General features: G+C 41.0%; 1 protein-coding gene across 3 annotated transcripts in view; it reads left to right on the plus strand.

The window, feature by feature from the left end:
- Positions 1-13,779, plus strand: part of cpne4a (copine 4a) — a 27,431-nt gene extending 13,652 nt beyond the window's left edge. For all 3 annotated transcript variants that reach the window (XM_088998590.1, XM_088998591.1, XM_088998592.1), the window contains 8 exons: positions 2,149-2,235; positions 4,845-4,904; positions 6,980-7,113; positions 7,971-8,025; positions 8,303-8,354; positions 8,997-9,130; positions 10,255-10,491; positions 10,644-13,779. In XM_088998590.1, coding sequence (XP_088854716.1) covers positions 2,149-2,235; positions 4,845-4,904; positions 6,980-7,113; positions 7,971-8,025; positions 8,303-8,354; positions 8,997-9,130; positions 10,255-10,491; positions 10,644-10,775 — 891 coding nt within the window. In that variant the 3' untranslated portion in view covers positions 10,776-13,779. The remainder of the gene's footprint in view (positions 1-2,148; positions 2,236-4,844; positions 4,905-6,979; positions 7,114-7,970; positions 8,026-8,302; positions 8,355-8,996; positions 9,131-10,254; positions 10,492-10,643) is intronic.
- Positions 13,780-18,453: the final 4,674 nt, after the last annotated feature.

Below are 18,453 nucleotides of genomic sequence, written 5' to 3' on the forward strand. Positions count from 1 at the left end.
CCACTGGATAGTCTTAACTAAGTGTTTTGAATGAATTTTAGTCTTATTTGAGGTAAGGTGCGTCACAGGTGGCGTGCGTGTGTTTCAACAGAAGACATGATGAGGGAGCAAAGTGACATCTATACGTTGATACAAGAAGAGAAGCAGATGTTTTCCCTATGCGGAGATGATAGTGGAATTCCTCAGAGTGCAGGAGGTCGCTTGTTCTAAACTTAACGCTGTGCCACGAAAGATAAAAAAAAAATATTCCTTGAGGAGACCCAAAAAAATCCCAGCGAGTCCAAAGCGTGAAAACGTGTGATCCGTCTTCGACTTGAGCTACAGAAGTAATTTAACGGATCGGCGAGTCACACTGAAAGCTACACACTGACAACCCCACAACTGTATGAGGCCATGAGAGGCTATGAGGTCATGGTTTTACAAAGTTGTGAATGTTTGGGAGCATGAGGCCCTAAAACCATGTGATACACTGACATATATGAAACATGAAGATAAATGATATGAGACCATCACGCTCTGAATAAACGAGACTATAACGCAATGAAACGATGCTTCTTTGAGATGATCATACCTTGAGGCCTTTGGACTGTGACAATGACAGGCTATGGGACCATGAGATGATAAGACAAGGAGGTTCTAACACCATGAGGCTATGATACCGAGAGACTATGAGGCTGTAGCCATGACACCTTGAGATGACGGAAAAGACCATGTGACTATAATGTTGTCGCACAATGAGACTATGAGACCATGAGATGGGAAGATGAAGAGGGTCAAACACCATCAGGCTATGATACTGAGAGACTATGAGGCTGTAGCCACGACACCTTGACATGACAGATAAGACCATGAGTCACTATAATGTTGTCGCATAATGAGACTATGAGACCATGACATGAGAAGAAGAGGTTCGTACACCATGAGGCTATGATACTGAGAGACTATCAGTCTGTAGCCATGACACCTTGAGATAACGGATAAGACCATGAGACTGTAACGTTGTCGCACAATGAGACTCTTGAGACTATGAGATGATAAAACAATGAGGTTCGAACACCATGAGGCTATTGTACTATGAGACCCATGATACGATGTGAGGCTATGATACTATGACACTCATGACACGATGATACAAATGGACTGTCTGATTATGAGGCAATGGATGATATCACGAAACTATGAAACTGACAAAATGAGTCTATGAGATTATAAACTCATAAGACTATGAGATGACAAAAGAATGAGACATTAGAACATGTTGCCAGAAGGCTATGAAACCATGACCATAAGACGCGATCATGAGGGGAAAAAAAGAGGTGATGGGGATAGAGTCCCATGAGTCCATTAATGCATGAAACGAATGGACAACGAGAGCACAAAAAGAAAAATGTTTTATAGCATCTAAAATACCCAAAACACGCTGACTGATATTTGTAGTCAAATGCAAAACACCAATAAAAATGACTTAGTGTCACAAAATTACTTCAAAATGACCTCAGAAAGTGTCAGTTTCAGTTTCAGAAGGTCCCGCCCCCTTGTTCGTGACGTCACGCCAGGACATCTTGTCTTGCTCGAGAATCAAAAGAATAGCTTCAGATTCGGAGAAGATGCTTTCTTGTTATGAATAGGATTCCAGTTATGAATAGGATTCAAATAGTTCTGAAGAGGAAAGCATACATGTTTCCAATCGATTAAAGAAGTTCTTTCGTCTCATTTTGAGGCATCTGGACTCCAATGTAGCGTACAGAAAATGAACAAGATGGCGGCCAAACTCCTTTGGAAATGGGCTGATATGTCTGCTGGGAATTTGTGTCAACTAGTATCAAATAATAGTCTTGGTGCAACACAACAATTCACCATCGCGTTATTGAGTTGAGTAAAATATGCTCAATAGAAGTCATTTGAAGTGATTTTTAAAAAATTATGGACACAACTTGTCCGTAGACGTCGGTTGTCCTTTAAGCACACTGTATACATGAAAAATAGATCGAACTATATACCGGAGATGGAGCTTGTACCTATCGTGTAACGCAGTACTCATATGAACTAAAATGTGTGTGTGTGTGTGTGTGTGTGTGTGTGTGTGTGTGTGTGTGTGTGTGTGTGTGTGTGTGTGTGTGTGTGTGTGTGTGTGTGCTTTGCATGTAGGTGCAGTGGCCTTGCATTAACTCCAAATACAAAGTGAAGAAGAAGGGTTATAAAAACTCGGGCATCGTCATCCTCAACCAGTGCAAGGTCAACAACACTCTTCTTCTTCTTCTTCCTCTTCTACCACATCATCTTCCTCCCCTTTTCCGCATTTCTCCACTTAACGTCTTCTTCCAATCCTCCTCCAAGATTTGAACCCCGTGACCTTTCGAATGTCAGACAGACCCGTCATCATCGATTGGTGGTTTGGTGTAAATGTGAATTTGAAGCGTTGGCGGTGTAAATGAGCGAGTGAATAAACGGGTAGGTGGGTGGGTGGTTGGGGGTCAGGTGGGGGGGGGGGGGTTATTGGATGAACCAGCGTCGTGTGGGCGGAGCCTGCGGACAGAATGAGTACAGCCGATGATTTTAATGAGGCCAACAACAGAATTTCCTCAGGGATTTTTGTACGACGGACAATGTGGTTCGATAAAACAATCCATACTGTGTTTGAGGTATTTCGGTTCGGCATTTTTGGGCCGATAGTGGTTAAGGAAGAAGGTATGAGTCAATAATTCACTGCGTACTTATTTCTAATTCGCATATAGGGAAATCGTACGTTTTTTTCCCTTCTTCCTTCTCTTTTTCATTTCTCTTTGAGGCAATTTTGTGTACCTTTTTTCATGCCTACCTTTTTCAGCCATTTTTTCTCTGTTATTTGTTTGTTATTATTTGTCATTTCGCCTCCTTTCTTTGTTGCCTCCTTCCCTTCTTTGGGACATTGGTTCTTTTCTTCCATTGTTGCATGTTCTATCCATTTTTTTCTCGTTCGGCGACTCCTTCCCATATCTTCTCTTGCCAATCCTTTTTTTACGTCCTCCTTTCGTCTGTTTCATTGTCTTCTTTTCCACCTTCCCTCATCTGACCATCTTTCAATGAAAAGGTTTCTTCGGCCGTCATCTGTACTTCTTTGAAGGCGTCGGACGTTTCGCTCCTCATCCGAAAAGCTTCGTCAGCGAACTAAAGTTTTGCTGATAGTTAGGGTCAGAGTAGTTAGTTGAGCAATCAACTAATCATAATGTGTATTTGGTACATATTGACATGCATTTCTATGCTTCATAAAACATTTAAGTCTGTATTTTGGGAAGTTTAGAACTGATTAAGTCTTTAAAATGCAAAATGCGTCTTGACTTACAAACTTTTGTTTGTAAGTCAACTAAAGTTGTGCTGGTAACTCTGGCCCTATATATCCCCTAATGGGCTGAGGTGGCAGTGCCATATCTCTGCTTTGATAGGTCCCTGCTCTAAGGTTGGGGGAGCAGTGGACTACTCCCTGAAGCTCATCTGATTACTTCTTTTGTTCTGTCTGATTATGTGTCTATGACTGGCTCTGATTGCCCCATTCGCTCTGGTATCACCTCACTAGCATGACTAAGCCTATGGGGTAACGATCTAAGAGGTCTGTTGTAAGCACGGTCTAAATGAAACCTTAAAGGACCTTGGCGATTTAGTGGGTTTTGTTGTTTTACAAAAATGGCTTCTTTTACTCCCCTTTCAAACCATCTATTTATTTTAGCTACAATTTTTAACTTCACTGTCGTCAAATGAGTGGTTGCTAGCTTTTTGGTGCATGTGTACTGCATATTGAGGCCCACTAGCATTATCCCTGCAATGTTGAGAAAGTATTTTTTTAGAGAAAGCATTTGTTTAGTTTCCCCAATGTATTGCTCTTTTTTTTCAATCTTTCATTTTTTATAATGTATAGAATAAACGACATTGCCTTGTTTTTCATTTGGCAGCCATTCTTTTGGATGCACTCATTTTTGTCTTAAGATCATGAAATGATCAAAAATGAGTGCATCCAAAAGATAGGCTGCCAAATGAAAAAACAAAGCAATGTAGTTTTTGGATGCACTAATTTTGATGGACCACTCCTGTACGACTGAGAGCTTCCACAGACTTCTTGCCATCTTTTTTTAAAACTTTATTTTCCTTGTTTTTTGTGTGTCTTTTCCTTCATTCCCCGTATGTTTACTCTGTCACTTCCTTCTGCATGACTGAGGACTGGATTTTTTTGTTAATTCTTTCTTCTATTGATGAATAGGTTTCTTCAGCCGTCATCTGTACTTTTTTTGAAGGTGTCGGACGTTTCGCTTCTTATCCAAGATGCTTCTTCAGCGAACTGATGCTTCTTTGCTGAAGAAGCATTTGGATAAGAAGCGAAACGTCCGACACCTTCAAAAAAAGTGCAGATGACGGCTGAAGAAACCTTTTCATCGATGCACCACTCCTGTACGACTGAGAGCTTACACAGACGTCTTTCTTCTATTGTTTCCCTATTTTCATTGTTTCCTTGGTCAATCCGAACATGTCAGAGCTGTTGCCCCATCGAGAACACCACCCCTCCCTCCCTTTCACCACCAACACTACTCCGCCATGGTCTTACTACACCATCTGCTTTTTTTATGGTCGTTTTGTCATAAAATTTATATAACATGACATGCAAAGAGGTCAGAAGTCACTTAAATATAGCAGGAGCGAATGAGAAATCCCAGGTTTCTCCCAGATCAGAACAGGCGTGTGCTTAAAGTGACGTGTGCGCAATGCGTGTACATCCTCATCAAACGAGTCCACCGATGAATGAAAATGGCATGATGAAATTGTTTAAATCAATTTAACTGACATTATTTTGTGTGTGTGTGTGTGTGTATTCACAGATCATCAAAATGCATTCCTTCCTGGATTACATCATGGGGGGCTGCCAAATCCAATTTACTGTGAGGGCGCATACACGCATACGCACACGCACACGCACATTGAAGTCACATCCAGGTCAGCGTCCTGCTTCTTATTCCATCATGAGACAACGGCACCCGGGTTCTTGGAGTGGTCCTGATAATGTTGCCACGGCAACAGTAACCGAGGAAACAGCAACCCGCCGCCCGGTGTCCCACTTAGCGACCACGACAGACCCCGGCTGTGGTTGCGCCGGTCCCGCCGGTCACCCTGATGCTGGCACATCATGGCATTGAGGATAGTGAATGTTATGTGTCGTCATGGCAATGGGGCAAACAGGAAGTTCTGATGGTGGATTTATTTTGTGATTGGCTGAAAGGGGGATGGTGTTTCAAAATAAAAGCACCCCAAAATGCTGGCATGAGGAAGGCGCAGGGTGTATTTGACAAATTGTCTTAAAGTCGCCAGGAACAAAATCTCAAACAACAAAGTCATCAGAACAAAAAGGTCCAAAGTAGCAAACAAAACTATGCCAAGATGAAACAAACCTGACATGGGTGAAACAAAAACTGACCCGACAAAAACTGACCTGACCCGGGAGTCCTTTGAACTGCCACTTATTAAAATGAGCAACCAAACTGAAACGTGACAAATTGTGTTAAATAAAGTCAGCAGGCACAAAATCTCAAACAACAAAGTAATAATAAGGAAAAAAAAGTCCAAAGTAGCAAACTAAACCATGAGTAAAACATCACAAGACAAAACAAACCTGACAGGGTGAATCAAAACAATGACCCGACTCTGAATGGTCGTACCAGGAGTGCTTTTAACTGCCACTGATTAATACGAGCAACATCTGTGCAGTTGCAGGCGGGGCCCTACAGTGCCACCAAAGTGAAACGTGACAAATTGTATTAAATAAAGTAAGCAGGAACAAAATCTCAAACAACAAAGTCATAGGAATAAAAAAGTCCAAAGTACCAAACAAAACCATGAGTAAAACATCACAACATGAAACAAACCTGACAGGGTGAAACAATCGATGACCCGACACTGAATGGTAATGCCAGGAGTCCTTTTAACTGCCACTGATTAAAACGACCAATACCTGTGCAGCTACAGACAGGGCTCTATACCGCGACCCATTGGCCGCAAACCGAAACGTGACGTCTCATGGCGTCACGTCACTTGTCGGAACTCACACAAAAGTCACATCACCTGACACCGATTACGTCACCTATCGCGTTTCACATTATAGGCTGCCAGTCATTTCCTGACATTTTACACATCGGCCATTGTCCGATGTGACACATCGCAAATGTCACAAGTCACACGTGCCATTGTCACGTCGCTCCATGTGGCACAAAGGGTTTCCCATTTCACCCGTCGCACAGCTTAGATCACCCGTCACTCATCATCATCATCGCAACATAGCATCACACGTGTGTCATTCGTGTAACATGCCATATGCATACGCAACACACCACATAGCACATACAGTGATTCCTCGGTTTACGAACCCCTTGGCTTACGAACTTTTCGGTTTACGAATGTTACATTTATGAACATTTTACCTTGGCATACGAACTTTACCTTGGCATACGAACTTTTTTTCGTACACGTTGCTGCCTCAATGAGTGATGTGTCGTTCGCCAACGAGCCCGTTCTTCTAACAACAAAATGGCAGCCGACTTTGTCCTCTATTCCCCGCCCCCAGTCTTCGGTTAAAGCCACGTGATTGGTCAAGAACGCAGCAGTGACGGGGGGTGGTTAAAACATTAAAGAGATAGGCAGACGACAGTGAGAGAGTTTCAACTTTGATAGTTCAAAGGCAGAATGTAGACTGCAAGGTTAAGATATCCCATCAATCAGCCTCCACAAACAACCCGCACAAGCCATCTTATGGGGACCTGGGAACAGATTATTCTCATTTTAACGGTTTCCTACGGGAAATTTATTCTTGGGATACACACTTTTCGCCTTACACACTTACTTACTGTATTACACTTCACATGGCACGCACTAAATGTCCATTATTGAACAAAACATTCATGTCACACATCTCGCCGCACGTCAATCCGGAAACCGGTATGTGATTGGCTGCTCCCCACGTTAGGTTGCCATCGATTTCACGGCATCCAATGGCGACCCTCGCAACAGCTGCTCTTTGCACTACATCCACCCGTACCGACCCAACGAGTACTTGAAGGCATTGGTGGCTGTGGGCGAGATCTGCCAGGACTACGACAGGTAGAAGTCAATGAATAAAAAGAAGAAAGTGACTTTCCATCTGAGTTTTTAACTCATTCACTGCCAGACGATGTGCAAAAATGTGTCAGCTCCAGTGCCAGGGTTTTTGTCATTTTCACTCAAATTGCAGGACCCGCATAAGATTGAGTTTTACGACTACATAAACATTCAATGCAGCGTAAGAAACCTTCGACTCTTTTCTTTCATCATAGAAAAAGAGTTAATTCCTAAGTTAACTGGCTATCGAGCTATCTAGCTGGGTATCTATTAGCTATCTATTAGCGCGCTAGCTAGCTTTCTATATATTTGAGTTACTTCAGGGTTGAGTGAACGCTGGCGCGTGTGGTTGGCGCTGCTCACCCACAGAAAAACTTATCCTGTAACTGTAAGGTGACCTTGAGAGTTTTGAAAGGGGCTTATACATTATTATTAATATATATTACAATTGTATTAATTATTATTATTATTATTATTATTATTATTATTAGTGGTAGTAGTAGTAGTAGAATTATTATAAATGAAATGTATTATTATTATTATTATTATTATTATATATGGAACTAGAGTTATCTGAGCTTGAAATGGGGGCAGCTGTAAAAAAAGCAAAAGCTGCACCCTCGTGGAAGGGAAAGAACTTTGCCAGAGGTCTGACCAGAGCTTTATTATGACCGCCCCGCAAGAAAATCCCGAACAAATTCGGGAATAGCGCTACACATCATATTTCGGGGGCAGCAGCTGGAAGAAGTGGTAAAGAATATATTCGGGAATGACAGTGAATGAGTTAAGAGCCGAGTCATTGTTGCTCACGCGAAATCGTAAAATTGAAGTCACTTGTCTTGTTTTTTCTTTTATTTCAGTGATAAAATGTTCCCAGCATTCGGCTTTGGCGCTCGCATCCCACCCGACTACAAGGTACATACCTTGTTCGTTAGCTTGATGCTAGCACATGATGTCAAACGCCATTCACAGGCTAATTGAAATTAGCACAGATAGGTTTGAACAACTGCTACTTTAACACATTCTTCTTATATCGTCCGCGTAAGAAGAAAGGTTTAAAAAAAGGATGAAAAAGTAATGTTGACATTGATGTTTGAAGTTTTTTTTTTTATAAGTTGAAGCAGACATCAAAGAAACTTTAGATCGGTCCAATCACCTTACTTCTCCTTTTCCTCCATTTCCTGCCCTCCAGGTTTCCCATGACTTTGCAGTGAATTTTAACGAAGAGAACCCCGAGTGTGCAGGTAGGTGCTTTGAAGTTCTCTCATTTCATTTCTAAAAAAAAAAATCGACAAACGGACACGGAGCGACGTGTCATGAAGATGAGGACGAGAATGATAATAACGATGTGGAAAAAAATACAATGATATTCGTGTTAAATTGACGATCACATGATAAGAAACAATGACGACAATCGTGACTTTTGCATTTAGCTGTTGATGAATGTTATGCCTCAGTGATGATGTGAAGTTGTCAGAAATGTTACAAAGTTAACAACTAAGAGCGTCCTACAGCTAAAGGTCATGTTCTGATGCGCTAATTAAGACAGCAAGTGTTCCCTCCATGACCGTTCCTTCACTCTAGAGACCCCCCACGGCGTGCTAGGACACGTACCGCCTCAATCTCACCTAGCTTGACCGTATAGGCAGTTCACACAATGACTTTTATCCAGTGGCGGACCATCAAGGCCTGCAAAGCCTTCTCTGTTAGCTTAAAAATATCAGAATCACGGAGTGATATAAATTATGTTTTGTCCATGAATTCTTATAAAATAATTTCAAATTGCCTTTCATGACTTTTTCCCTGTTCTTCTTCCGAAGAAAGTGATGAGCATGCAATAATGTATTTGTCATGTTTTTCCTACTCCGTTTTTCATTTCCTTTCAGGTATTCAGGGTGTGGTGGAAGCTTACCAGGCCTGCCTTCCCAAACTTCAGCTCTACGGCCCTACTAATATCGCTCCCATCATAAACAAAGTGGCCAACTCCGCCTCCCAGGAGGTTCACACCAAAGAGGCTATGGTAGATAACATGGTTGCAAAAATTAGATCTGCTTTGTTGGGTAGCTTAGATAGGGTGATCCCCAAAAAAACGGGCCCCAACTCTAATTAGGCTCCGTTTCTTAGTGTTTTGTCCGAATAAAATGAAACTTTGGTAATAACTACAGTAAAGTCTCGTTATAACGATATTGGTTATATCGATAGTACTGCTTATTACGATACTATTTCTATGAACGCAAGGAGAAAATTTACATGCCGCAGGATCAGATATATCGATAGTCCGGTCATATCGATATTTTTTCCGACTCCCGAGAATATCGATATAAGGAGACTTTACTGTAGTTTATTGTATTCAAAACATCACATCAAAACACGAGGGTCTTTTGCCTTTTTTTCTCCGTCCTAAAGCATATGTTCTAGATGGATTCCATTTAGCTCCATGCATTTCTTGAAGCGCAGCATGAAGTTGTCCATGACGTTCTTACAGACTGAATTGGTGTGTAAATTATGGACACAACTTGTTGTCCTTTAAGGTCGCCCTAAAGAAAAAGATCTGGGGGGCTATTGGGTGCCCACTCAAAATCAGTCTTGAGACCTATCACTGGGCCTCCGAAGTTCTGTTTCAGCCAATCACAGCTATCTTAAAGGACTGATGCCTATCACTGGTGTTCCTCCGAAGTTCCTTTTCAGAGACCAATCTCGGCGTGCATGTTTTGATGCTATCTTAAGGACAGAGTCTACACAGGGAGACCCAGAACCATCACGGAACTCAAGAAAACCATCAGGGAGGAGAAGAGAGCCAAGAAAGCCACCAGGGAGGAGATGAGAGCCATTACCAATTTAGTCTGTAAGAACGTTATGGATAACTTCATGCTGCACGGAGCTCAATGGAGGCCAACTAGAACATATTCTGTGGAACGGAGAAAAAAGAGGCCAAAGACCCTCTTGTTTTGTTGTGATGTTTTGAATATAATAAACTAGTTATGACCAAAGTTTCATTTCATTTGGACAAAACACGAAGAAACGAAGCCTAATTAGAGTTGGGGATGTTTTTGTTTTAATTTGGGTCACCCTGTGGAAGTGACTTACGTTCGAGGTAAACACCCTGAGGTGTGTTTGTTTTGTTGTTGGACTCATTTACTCTAGCAATACTTCATCCTTTTGATCCTGACGGACGGCGTGATCACGGACATGGCGGATACGCGTGAGGCCATCGTACAGGCGTCACACCTTCCCATGTCCGTCATCATCGTGGGAGTGGGAAACGCAGACTTTGGAGATATGCAGATGTTGGACGGAGACGACGGGATCCTCAGGTCACCCAGAGGGGAGCCTGTACTCCGAGACATTGTGCAGTTTGTGCCGTTCAGGAACTTCAAGCATGTGAGTGTCACATGATGAGGAGGTTGATGATGACAATGATGATGAATGATGTTAAGGACAATCATATCACTCGCTAGACATTTTTTTTCATGGTGCACCTTTGAGAGTAAACAATAATAATAACTACAGTTTGTTTTGTTTGCCGCCTACAGGCATCACCAGCAGCACTGGCTAAGAGCGTGCTAGCCGAGGTTCCCAACCAGGTGGTCGACTATTACAACAGTAGAGGCATCAAACCCAAAGTGACTAGCCAGTACCACGCCTCCAGAACCTTTGGACCCTGAGGGACTCGGCCCAAAGCCGCCAACATGGCTGCCGTGTATCTGAAAAGCACAATTTTGTTTTATTTTGGGTGTTATGTGAATATCTAACTGCACCAATATTTTTTTGTTTGTGTTGTTTACGAACTGAGTGGGTGGGGGATTAGGGGTCGGTGGGGACTTCCTGCGTAGTGTACACTTTGGGTGCATGTGATTGGTTAGCTCGTGTGATAGCCTAACTAGCACTTTGTCAAGAATTGTAGCGTCCACTAATTGTAATGGACAAGTGTTAGCACAGTTCTACAGTACAGGCTCAACTTGGTACAGTATCCCACTTTTTACATACAGTAAATGCAAACGACTACTCATGACTACTCCTGACTGTTCATGACCACTAACTGACGCTGTTGACTGGTAGTAACAGCTCACAACCATTAGTCCCAGCTAGCTGTACCGAGCGAACACCAACAATGGCTTGATAATTATACAGTAGCTAACAACTATTAGAAATGGGCTAATTAACAACTGCCAATGACCTCCAGGAACTGCTAGAACTGCTAATGCATGCCCTCAACTTAGCCGTTTTGGTTTACGTCAACGCTAACAATTGTTAACGATTGACAGTGACGACAAACGACCACTAGTGACTGATAACTGCTAAAATGAACTACCACTGTCTAAGTGACTTAGCGTCTTTGGTTTACATCAACGCTAACAATTGTTAACGGTTGACAGTGACTATTAACGACCACTTGTGACAGCTAACTGCTAAAAAGAAATACCACTGTCTAAGTAATTTAGCGTCTTTGGTTTACATCAATGCTAACAATTGTTAACGGTTGACAGTGACTACGAACGACCACTTAACTACTAAAATGAACTAACAGTGTCTAAGTAATGATTGATAGTGAACTCTAACAACCTCTAATTACTGAAAAAGACAACGACTGACCACTCTTGACTGCTAACCAAAACGAAAGACTCCAAAGGAATGCCAGCACACACACGAATCTTTGCATCTTCTTTTCATTCAATGAATGCTTGGTAGCGGTAGCGTCTGTCATGCATGCCAGGCAGAGGAAAGTGTTGCAGTGTGAGCGAGCAGTTTGACATTTTGTCTGGAAGTTAAGTGCTCATGTTAATAAGCACAGACTGTGTTACTGTGTCTTGGGAGGTCATGCATGAGATTGTGCTTTGCATGGGATAACATATCTGACTAGCATTTTATGGAATGTGTGCAGTGTGACATGCTTAAAATGCTAGCAAACTATGCCAAAACATATACAAGAGGGTTTATCGAAACCACATTTCGTTTTCCCCGATCGATTACATAATGAGCATTCACTCTTGAGTAAGCACATACATAGCGTGCCGATACAACTTGTGCTTTTAATCCATAAATTTGCTCACGATGACATAATCGTGAACAAAGACTTTTTGTTCTTACAGCACTGGTTCCACCAGTGGTTAGGTTCTAAACTTAGTTAAACGTTGAGGTTAGAATTTGTTTTTAGGCATTTTACCAAACCACAACCATAAAAATGACAAATATTTTAAAAGTAAAAAAAAACGTTAAAAATCAGGCAACGGGTGAGTATAGCGTGCTATAAAATACACACAGCTAAACTAGGTATGTTGCCTGTACCTGTACTGCCTTCAACGGGAAAATATACCTGATTATTGCACTGAATAATTCCATTCTCGTAAATGTGTATGCATGACAATAATGTAACGCCGAAAACTCATTGGACCATCCATATAGCAAATACGTGTATAAATTTTGATGGAAACACAAATAAAAACGTTATGAAGAAACTGTGTATATACTAAAAAGCATACAAGAGTGTAAAGAAGGATGCAATTCACATCCTGTAATTTAGTTTCTGATAGAATTGCAGCAAGATGGCTTTTTTTAAAAATCAGTGACCGATATCGGCATCCTACACGAGTCATTTCTAATTGGATGTAATGCGCATCAGTGTTATTACATAAAGTGTACTAGCATGATAGCTCAAAACATATTTTATGATGGAATATTTGCATATTAGGTCAAAATACAGTAAAGTCTCGTTATATCGATATTCAAGGGAGTCCGAAAAAATATCGATATAACCGGGACTATCGATATATCCGACCCTGTTTGCATGTAATTTTCTCAGTGCGTGCATAGAAATAGTATCGATATAACCGGGACTATCGATATATCCGATATCGATATAACGAGACTTTACTGTATATCTTACTAGTATGCGATGAAATAGTAACCACTGGAATTCCATAAAAAAATACAATTAAAAAAAATCTAAAATATCTATTAGCTGTCTAGCTGGCTGGTTGGCTATCTGGCTAGCTATCTAGCTATCTATTGGCTATCTATCTAGCTATTTGGCTAGCTATCTAATGGCTATCTAATAGCTAACTACTAGCTGTCTATCTGGCTATTAGCTATCCAGCTATCTATTGGCTATCTGGGTAGCTATCTGATAGCTATCTATCAGCTATCTATTAGCTAGCTAGCTATCGATCTATTTAAGTTACTTCCGGGTTGAGTGAAGGCTGGCACGTGTGGCTGCCGCTGCTCAACCACAGAAAAACTTATCCTGTGACTGTAAAGTGACCTGGAGAGTTTTGAAAGGTGCCGCTTAGAAATGAAATGTATTATTATTATTATTATTATTATTATTATTATTATTATTATTATTATTATTATTATTATGGTATGATGTCACATCTATTCGTAATTCAGCGAGCAATTTGGATGCTAACATGTCATGATGTAACATCTACTAGCATGGCTGATCAAAATATTCATTAGTATTCATTTCCGGATGCTATTTATTTTCGGCTATACTACACCATTTGACTTCCAAGCATAAATTTCTCAGTTTACAAGAAAAGTGATGTTATAATGGAATCCGTTATGTTTTCTTCATGTGAATGCGTCTTCCTGGCGGACATTTTGAAGCCTCGCTCCCTTCCTAATGTTACTGTTTGATACAAGATGGTGGATGGGTCACTTGACCTGATGACGACAATTAAACTTTTATTATTGTCAATATGAAGAGTTTGCATTTTATTTCGACTATAGTACTTCAGATGGCCTTGTCAAAGTTAAAACACATGCATGTACGATAATGAAACGTAAAACTCATGGGCAAAGCTTTGAATTACTTTCAACTGTCTCATTAGCATATCCTTTTGCAGTAAATTTAATGAGTGTGTGTTTGAATTTTATTACCTGCCTTTTAGAGTAAAACTCCCCAGTATACCTCTGAACTGTCTCATTAGCAGCCCAGTTCCAAAATAAAACCCACAAATGCAGCTCCCTTTCACAGTGAAACATTAGAAAAAGCCGAATGTCTGGCGTTTTCACCAAAATACTGAGCAGTGAACTTGAAATCGTAGAAACAGTTTTGTTTTCAGTGTCCTCTGAATGAAACAAGCAGAGTTCAAAGATCATCTATTTCAACAGTGCGGCATCCATCTTTCCGTCATTCCGCCTCTCCGTAGACGTTAAATTTAATTGGCCAACAGTAGACAGAAACGGTGCGACGCCCGTGGCGAGGTCAGACGCGCCACAGATGCGGAAACTACCTTGAGACGACCTTCTCTACGTGAAGTAGACATTCGCGTGAGAAAGTTAGTCACGCGATCAGGGGGCATGAAGTTTTTGCACAAAAATAAAAATACAACTTTACACTTGCGAGATGAGGAGTTTAAAAATACTTAAGTTGACAGACACGGTATGTTCCAGAAATTAACTTGAAAACATACTTATTTTTTAAAGATACAGCTCTAAAGGACAAAAGACGCCTCCGGACAAGTTGTGTCCATAATTTGTAAAATCACTTCAAATGACTTCTACTTCTTCTACTATTTTACAAAGATTCCACAGCATATAGCTATATTTTAAGACTTGCGCTGAATATTCAGGAAGTCTTGTTTGCGAGTTGATGACGATACCTGACGTGACATCACGTCTGGAACGCCCCTGACCGAGAAAGCGACACAGAAAGCATTTTGGGTACTTTGTTTGGTCTGAAAACTTCGTGTTGATCCGTGTTGATAAAGCAATAATAAAGCTTTGAAAAGATTGCTCAATAGTATTCACTCATTCACTGCCAGACCATGTGCAAAAATGTGTCGACTCCAGTGCCAGGGTTTTTGTCATTTTCACAGAAATTCCAGGACCCACAGAATATTGACTTTTAGGACGACATAAACATTCAATGCAGCGTAAGAAACCTTCGACTCTTTCTTTCATCAGAAAAACAGAGTTAATTCCAAAGTTTTATATGTCTGGAGTTATCTGAGCTTGAAATGGGGGCGGGTGTACAAAATACAATACAATACATACATATTGATTTATACAGCGCTTTAACAACAAGCTGTAACAAAGCGCTAACATGGAAAAGGCAAACGCTGCCCCCTCGTGGAAGGGAAAAACATTACTAGAGGTCTGGCCAGCGCTTTATCAACACCCCATGCAAGAAAAACCCAAACAAATTCGGGAATGGCGTTTCACGTCACACTTTTCAATTCTCAAACAAATTTGGGAATGGCAGCGAATGAGTTAACAAGAAAAAAAAGATTGTTTGTTATTTGCTGATTATCACAACTGCTTACAAATGACTTTCTATTGTAGGTCGCATTAGCACATCTTCCTCAGTGTGCAATAGGTTCTGGTCTTGCCGGACCTGTGCTACTGTGGGTTTTCTCCGGGTATTCTAGTTTCATCCCACTGGTGAATGGAACACTATAAATCCACTGGAGGTATGAGTGTGACAGTCAATATGTTTTATTTTTCTGTGTGTGGCCTGCGATTGGCTGGCGTTTGCTAACCCACCAAACTACCCGAAGTCAGCTGTGACAGGGCGTTCCACATCCGCGACCCAGGTGAGGATAAGAGGATTAGAATAGGGATGGATGGATGAATTTCGAATCCGAAAGGCTTATGAAAGATAAAAACATAAATGAGAAGCCTATCACACACAAACATGAAAAAAAGACTGTCTAAAATGAGCTTTTGTTCCTTTTTTAGGGGGTCTTTTTTTCAGACTTCTTATCAAAACGAGAACACGACATGGCCACCGGGCATGTTACGACTAAAATGTGACATCGTCATGTGGGTCACACCTTGAGAAACGTCATCAGAATCAGAATAAGAATTATTGGCCAAGTATGGAAAACACACAAGGAATTTGTCTGCGGTCGAACACGCTGCACTAGTATCATCATAAAAAAGACACGACAAATAAGTATGGAGGACGCTAATAAAGGCTAAGCTAATCTTATTGAATTCCTTAATGTAAGTGGTACCGCTAAGGAACAACTGAGACAATGTGCAAAGTATCAAGCAGACATTGGTTCAAGTGAGCAGCGAGAGCCACATGCGCCAGCGTTCACTCAACCCGGAATAACTCAAATACAGTAAAGTCTCATTATATCGATATTCTTGGGAGTCGGAAAAAATATCGATATAACCGGACTATCGATATATCCGATTCTGCGGCATGTAAATTTTCTCCTTGCGTTCATAGAAATAGTATCGTAATAAGCAGTACTATCGATATAACCGATATCGATATAACGAGACTTTACTGTAGATAGAAAGTTAGCTAGCTAATAGATAACTAATAGCTAGCTAGCTAGATAGCTAATAAATAGCAAATAGCTAGCTAGCTAGCCAGATAGAAAATAGATAGCCAGCTTGATAGCTAACAGATAGCAAATAGATAGCTGGGTAGATAGCTAATAGATAGCAAAGAGATATTATAAAGAAGCTATATAAAGAAGCTGTATAAATGTCTGCTGGATTTGGTGTAGGATTTTCCACGCTCTTGTTTCGATCCTTGCAGTGTGCAATTCGTCGAGAGTGGGTAGGGCGGTGCCAATTTTTTTTTTTTTCCATGGTCCTAACTCTCCGTTGAAGTCGGATTTTGTCCATTTTAAGGTTCACATTGGGAAATATTCACATTGTGTTCTGTCAGAGATGTTCGATTGGACACTGTGGACAAAGGATCGAACCCAGAAAGATTGTCTTTTACTGCCGGAAGGAGACGCAGCCATTCATGACAGACGCCTGAATTCTGCAGCCCTCTGCCAAGCTATTTATTGAGAGTATATGCAAATTAAAGTGATACATTAGTAAAACATAGTTTTCTTGATTAGAATACCACACCTCTTGAGTTCGAGGCCAAATCCGGCCCGCCACATCATTTTTTTCGGCCCGCGAAAGCAAATCAAACTTGTTAAATTCCATGATGATTGCTAAAATTTGAGCCAAAATATCATATTTTTGGATGTCAACCATAATAAAAGTCATTATTCTTGACTTCAGATTTGAAAACGAATTATTCATTAATTTGCTGCGTGCTCTATATGTAATATTTGAAGGGATTTAAACATTCTAATGGGTTCCCCAAATTCATAACGGCCCTCGAGAGGAAACCTACTATAATGTGGCCCGCGGCAAAAAATGACTTTGACACCCCTGCTGTAAGCAATAAAACATTGTCTTTTCCACGAACTAATACATTTGTAACTTGGCTAATGAGCTCTTCCTGTGAGAGAGTTTCAAGTCGTAAATTACTCCGGTGATGAAGGAGTTTCCCAAGTCCTAAATTCTGTCCAAGGCCAGATCTCCTAGATGAAGATGACAGTTTAACAAGCTGTGTCTGTTGACCTCAGATTGACCCCAGGTTGTCTGTGCTTCAATTGTGTATTCGAGTCATACATGTTCACAAAGCATATAACAGCATGGAACTTTTAAATGCGATAACTTCTTATTCTCCATCATTTACATGGTTACTTTTATTTATTATTTGTGTATTAATGTGATTAGCTTAGTATTACTCGGGAAATGTCCAGCAGGGATCAAGGGAAATATTCCTTTCATAACTTTGCTGCTGTGAAATGTAAATTTCTCCACTGTGAGACTAATAAAGGTAAATCCGATCCAATCCAAGGGAACTTTTATGGTAGCGCCACCTAGCGGCAGAGAAGCATCTTCCAATCGAGGTCACGGCGGCCCGGTGGGGCTTAGTGGAACTTTTTCCGTCACGGTTGAGGGACAAAATATATTTGAAGAATATTCTGTTTCTCCTCATTTTCTCAAGCCAATCTCTGTCTCTCTCTGGGGCAAATTGCTTCTGTCTGGATTGTCGTTGGCGGTGATGCAAGTCGAGGCAAGCGGCCAACTCGGGAACTAAATGACTGAGGTCCATTCGTGTTTCACTTTATTAAACATTTGGACTGTTTTTGTTTATTTCCGTCTTTTTTTTCAACATGCAAAAAAAAAAGTTAGTAGTAAATGCAGCACCAAGGCATAATTAAGGAAAGATCTATTGATTCCCAAAAACGCCAGGCTAACTTGGACCACATCGAAAAGCATCGGAGCGAGTCATCTGGATTATTGGGAAATGCTGGACCTTCTTTTTGGTCCCTAGTTGTGATGAACGAAGCGAGACCATGTGATGTCCTCAAACAAAATAGCAAGCAAAAAGTCTGGAGCTGGAACACAAAACTAAACGCCTCCTCCTTAATATTGCCTCACACACTTTAATTACTCTACACACCAGCGCTCTCACTCTATAACTAGGTGTGTATGCACGTGTGTGAGGGGCTGATGCTGTTGCCATGACAACATGAGCCATGCGCGGAGACTCTTCTTCTCCACTGTGTTTGCTGTGTGACCGGCCTC

The sequence above is a fragment of the Hippocampus bargibanti genome, linkage group LG06, assembly GCF_051943395.1.
Source record: "Hippocampus bargibanti isolate YZ-2025 linkage group LG06, ASM5194339v1, whole genome shotgun sequence".
NCBI classification, from domain to species: Eukaryota; Metazoa; Chordata; class Actinopteri; order Syngnathiformes; family Syngnathidae; genus Hippocampus; species Hippocampus bargibanti.